The sequence below is a fragment of the Talpa europaea genome (assembly GCF_964194135.1).
Source record: "Talpa europaea genome assembly, chromosome: 3".
Lineage (NCBI taxonomy): Eukaryota > Metazoa > Chordata > Mammalia > Eulipotyphla > Talpidae > Talpa > Talpa europaea.
The window spans coordinates 122,690,482-122,696,481 of record NC_140069.1 but is presented as its reverse complement, the minus strand read 5'-3'; the positions used below and the strand labels follow the sequence as shown (position 1 = coordinate 122,696,481).

The following is a 6,000-nucleotide window of genomic DNA, read 5'->3' as shown; positions in this document are numbered from 1 at the left end:
GCAGCTCTCCGGTCCTGCGCTCCCACTGCTTCTGCTCCCCTCGGCCTGCAAGCCCCGCCTTCCCAAACAACTGGGCGAGCGGCCGGCGCTCTCCTTCCATTGGCCCTTGGCCCTTTCCGTTTCCGCCCAGCCCTCCGCAGTCCGCCAATCAGCTTGTGCATCGGGGTGACGGCCCGCCCCCCAGGCCATCGCTGCGAGTCCTTCGCCTCCTCCTGCTGCTGCCTCCGCTGCTGCCTCCTCCTTCCCCACCTCCTCCGTCAGGCGGGCGTCTGCGGGGACCCGAGGGGCGGCGGCGGCAGCGGCGGCGGCAGCGCTATGGAGCTGGGGGCCGGCGACCGAAGCGCCGCTCGCGGGCAGGGGGCCGGGCCCCCGAGCACCCCGCCGCCCCGCGAGCAGGCGCGGAAGCTGGAGCAGGAGAAGCTCTCCGGGGTGGTGAAGAGCGTCCACCGGCGGCTCCGCAAGAAGTACCGGGAAGGTAAACAGCGCCGGGGGCGGGGGGTCGAACGGGGCGGGGGGCGGGAAGCCGCATCCCCCACCCCTGTCACCGCTCCCCGCCCCCCAGGGGCCACCATTACCACCTGAGGGAGCCGCACGTCAGCCCCCGCCCGGGCCCGTCCGCCCCCCGGTGGGGCTGCCCCGGCGGCGTCGCGCTCGCTCCTCCGCCCCTTTTCTTCGCGGGCCCCGCGGGGCTCCGGGCCTGAGGGGGCGCCGGTCCTCAGCCCGCGGGTCTGCCGCGCCCCCCACACGGCGGGTCCCCGCGGGGGAGGGGGTCGCGCGCGGCGTGAGGACGGAGCCCGCGGGCAGGTACGGCCGTCCCGGGAGGCCGCGGCGCCCGGCCGCCCCCCCCCACCCCCCCCCCGCGCCGTTGCGGCCCGCGGGTCGGCGCTTCCGAGGGCCGGTTCCGACGGGGCGAGCCCGGGCCCGGCCGCCGGGCTGCGGAGTCTGCAGCAGGCCTTTCGGCGGGCCGGACCGCACCTGGGGCCGCGGACCCCGGATCCCAGCCGTGTCCGCCGCCTCTTTTTCTTAAAATGCTTGATTGTTAACGATTTTGCTTAGGCGGGGAGGACGCGTTCTGGGGGCAGTTCTTAAAATCCTGCTTAGGTTTGAATCGTCTATGCAACCTGCAAGCCGCCTTCGGACAGAGATGCGGGTCGGCGAAGCTGGCCGGTGCTGGGGAGCCTCCTGGAGAGGATCCTCGGGCGAGGAAGGCGGCGTCGGCGTTTTGGCTTGTGCCGGAGGAGGGTTTGTAGTTGTGGGCCTGTAAGGCCTGTGGTTATCTTTGCTGTTTTTAAATAGAGGCTTCCTTTTTTTTTTTTTCTTTTTTTTACAAAGCTGTTTTTTAAGATTTTGACAGTGAAAATTCCCAGTTATTTCATATCCCCCTGGTAAATTTCGTGTGAGTGTCCAAATAAAGGGGAACTCTCTCCTTGCTCTTGCTTTCACTTAATCGCAAACTGAAAAGTCAGCAGTTTCTTAGTCTTATACTTGGTTAATAATTTAGAACTGGATGCAAAATTGTGACAGCGGAGGAGCAGACATGTAACATCATGTTGCTTTGGATGTAGACACACTTTTCAGTTACTCTGAGAGTTGAAACTAAGTGTCTTTTGTTCCTTTGAATGTAGTTGATGTATTTCATTTCTCAAACTTTTAAGTTCAAAGTTTTCCTTGTTGGCACCTCCAGGCTAGCGTTTTAAATAACTGCTTATATGACCATTCTCAAATGTGGCTTATAGTTACTGTTTATAATGGGTAGCAATAGATAGAGACTTATCAGGCATAGGTAAGGTGTTGAAATTTGTTTTTTAAAAGAATGCTTTAAACCTCAACCCAATTTATTCAATAAAATGAGTAGTTACCATAGCAACCATTGCATCATTTTTGGTATTCAGAGAATGCACTTACATAATGGTAGTCACTGTAAATTTCTATGTTGTTTGGAGAAATGAAGAAATAAATGAACAACTTCAATTTATCATGCTATTTGGTATAAAATTAGGCAATTTAAAGAAAAAAGATTAGCTTATTCATTGTTTAAATAGATTCTACTCAACACACTACTAATGTGTCATCATATCTTCAAGTGCTGTTTATTCTTGTTTAGTTCTCATATGTTGAAACATGTCTTTTAAGCCTGGGTATTAACCAGGGGACACTTGTCTATAATGAGAATTGGTAGATGGAAGTTACCAGAGCTAGAATAGATGCTTCTAGTTCCTGAGTAAAAATTCTAGTGTACCACTGGGCGGGTAACATCCTTGCAGACTGTACATATTTGAATGAGACTGTTCTTTAGGTATTTTAATGTCTAGTTCCACCAATGATCTAACCTTCTCTAGCTGTATTCCAGTGACATAAAAAGGCCTATCAATGAACTTGAAAAGTAAAGGAATCTGATGAATATCCTTTCTACTTTTATTTCTGACTTGTGAGTCAAATCTTGATTTGACAAAAATCTGTAAAAAGAACCATCTGTGAAAAAGTCTGATTGTATATACAATAATCCCAAAGAAATAATTTTTAGTATTTTCCTATGAGGTCATAGTATTGTTCTAACTAATGGCCCCCAGTCTGCAAGCATATTTTACAAGTTTATTTGCAAGTTTGCTCTGGTCATAAAATATTGCAAATGGTGCTTAAGTGCTAGGTCAGCCTGCAAAGGCCTATTTAATCAGTAACAGACCTGACCTGTAAACCAATAACTATGGAAACTATATATAGTTTTAATAATTGTCCCATCAGAAAATACAGTAAAAATTCCAGCTTAGACTCTTGGAATTTTAGACTAGAAGGAACTTCAAACGTTTTTGTCAGTTATTCCCAGACATGAATGATTGCTAGGGTAACCACGGATGACTTTTAGAAAATTCCTGCATCCCACCTCAGGTGTACAGTTTCAGAATACCTATCATTGGGGCTTGGAAATTTCTAAGCTAGCTCCTGGAATGGTGATCTAAACTAGTGCCTGCCTTTTTCATAAGTGAACTAAATCCCAAAACTATTAAAATAACTTGCTTGAAGTTATATACTTCATGTTAGAACTATACATATTTTATGGATATAAGTTTTTCTTTCCAATTCTAAATCCAATGGTGACCCCAGATTTTGGTGGAATCAGAGGGGAAATGGGAAGGCAGGAAGTAATCCTAGAATTTTACTAGGTGAAAGGATATAAATTGATGGTAATGCAGTAATCTCTGCTGGGTATTAATGGAGTTGAGGCCATGTGAGGTATGTGGGGTTTTGGAAGAGATTGTAGGAAAGGAAATAAGTTGGGGTAGAATGAAGAAGGAGATAGAATAATCATGCAATAGTAAGGATTGGAGTAAGAACTAGATAATGAGTGTCGGGCTAGATAATACGATTTTCCCTTCCCTTATCCTGGTAGCAGAATTGAAAATGAAGCAGGAATAAGAATGAAAATAGGAGTTTTTGGCTGTGGTAGGAGAAGATTTCTCTTCATCCTTCAACCATCCATTTGTCCAACTGGTGCTTATTTTTTGGTGATGAGTAGGTTTGGAGTGGGGATGTAGGGTTGGGCAGCAGATTGGATGGTAAAAACTAACAGGTAGGTTTAATATACTTTTTTCTTCTATAACTTTTCTCTCCTCATCCCATTCCATTTTACTGCCTGTCCTATGTCTCCACTTAGAGATCCTTAGCCAATTTGTATAAGGGTAAAGTGAGAATTATAGATAAAGGTCAGTGTTCCAGGCAGTGCTGGTATCTGAAATAGTTACCAAGAAGAAATGCTAGGAAAATGTCTAGCAGTGGTGATAAGGGATGTTTCTGATGTCAGCCATTTATAGGTAAGAGACAGTCTTTCAGATTAAGTTCATATAAATTAAAATATGCTTGTAGATATAGATAAGTGCTCTCTGTATTTGCTGTGCAGAATTCTAAAAATAAGGCCTTCATATAAACTAAAAATATTTAAAATATTTTAAAGAGTTATAGATAGCTTTTTAATAATAATAATAAAAAAAAACAGCCAGTTTTGCTTTCCAGCAGGGACTTCACTGGAGTAGAGCACTATGTATATTCAGTAAGTTGTTTAGTTGCCCTTGTATGATTTTTTTTTCCATAATGCTAGTCACATAATGTTTGATTGTTATTATGCCTGACATCTTTTTTTTTTCCAAAACTTAAAAAAGTATTTATGCAAAAATACCATGAAAATGTAAAGGCTGCAGCTGTTAGGAGTAAAAGTATGTATCCATTCCATGTAGTTTTTTTTTTTTTTTAACTATTCTGTGACTGTCTTTAATAAATTTCATAAATTTATTCAGACTTACTTACCTTTATACCCAAATAGATTAAAACAGTTTATAAATCAGTGAGAGAAGAATAAGAATACATATTAGCCTGATGATATTCTCAAGGTCATGGGGTTATAGTTAATCATTGTTAATATGAAAAAATGTTAAAAATGATAATATTTTAGAAGTGGTTAAATAAAACAAGACATTACTGACATTCACGCAAAAAAAGGAAAATAAAGAATAGATTGGTTCTATAGACTTAAATCCAAAAAACAATGTTTAACAGTTGTTAAGCAGCATTTTAAGAGTCACCAACTTAATAGCATCGTTTAGATGTTTAATTCTTGTTCATTATTCAAATTTCTTATTGTCTGAGACAAAGGGTAAACTAGACTAGCACTTTAGGATAAGATGAAAATACATTTGTAATTGAATATTCTTTAGCAAACACCTATAACAAAATTGGAGGAAGGGAAAAACCTAAAACCAAAAGGCCTAAAGTGTAATGTTAGTATTTTCTCTGAAATAAATTTTGACATTGCTTTCAAAATTGGGATAACAGACTTTGTTTTCAAAGTTGAGAATAAAGAAAAAAATTTCTTTTTCACTGGTTTACAGCATTACTTGAAAATACTGACCAACTCCATGACCCCAAGACACTTTGAACAGGTTCTCTTTGTTTTACTTTTTTTTTTTCCAAGTGAGATTTTGCTGTTTTCTTTATATGTTCTTCCAATCATGTCTATTCTGATACAGAACCAGAAAATGCTACTTTTTATTATAGAATCTTTGCTTAGTCAGCAAATAAGTTGAAGACTGTCCACAAAAGGTTAACTTTGCCCTAGGAATTTTAACTGCCACTTGAGGGAAGGGGTGGGGGGAATGCAGAATTTAATGATCAGTAATGCTAAAAGATAAAGGGAACACTGATAGAAAGTTCCATTAGGAGTGCATAGTATGTTAGCTATTTGATGTTGTTATTCCTAATCATCTGTGTGATTTTATTAGTTTTTTTAAAGAGGTTTTTGCATTTTGAAAGATAAAAGTGAAAATGAAAGGTGCTAGTGTAGGCAGGTCCTTTGATTTTTGTGGGGGAAAAATAACAGATATGATGTTATCCACTATTCCACGGTAGCGCGTGCGTGTGTGTGTGTGTGTGTGTGTGTGTGTGTGTAACAGGCATCTCTATTATTTAGAAGCTTCATAGACTAAGCTAAAGTACTCTAGGAAAGAGTAGGAAGGAATCCAGAAAACAGAGGATCATACATCTGGTTGGGAGTTAATAATAGAACAAATAGTAGTCATGAAAAAGAGAAGATAAATCAGAGACTTTTTGAAGGTCAAAATGAGCAGTTTTAGTGAAAGTAAAGGGATAATGTCAAAGATAATGTCAAAATTTCTTGCCTGGGAAAATATCAGTAGCCATTCCTATTTAACTAGGAAATGTGTATGTTGGAATAGGAGCAAGGAGGACAGTCAGTAAGTAGGGTGGCTTATCGCAGGATGTAAGTAATAATTTTATTTGGAATTTTTTCCATAATCTTAGCCACATTTTGAAAGGGTAGGGTTGGAATCCCTCTCTGGACATTGAAGCTTTGAGAGCAAATGAACTGCCGCACAAGTGATAACATAAAACTAAGGACAGAACATTGGAAGATATCAGTAGTATCCAATTTTATGTAAACAAGCACACTTCTTTATACCTCATGCTTCCATAGCACAAATAAGCTTACATTCA

The 6,000-nt window shown here is 42.1% G+C and overlaps 1 protein-coding gene across 1 annotated transcript in view; it reads left to right on the top strand.

The window, feature by feature from the left end:
• Nucleotides 1–211: 211 nt before the first annotated feature.
• SAMTOR (S-adenosylmethionine sensor upstream of mTORC1) overlaps nucleotides 212–6,000 on the top strand; it is a gene marked incomplete at its 3' end in the record, with an annotated part of 35,150 nt that continues 29,361 nt past the window's right edge. Inside the window, exon 1 of the mRNA XM_084230944.1 lies at nucleotides 212–475. Coding sequence (XP_084087070.1) covers nucleotides 316–475 — 160 coding nt within the window. The 5' untranslated portion in view covers nucleotides 212–315. The remainder of the gene's footprint in view (nucleotides 476–6,000) is intronic.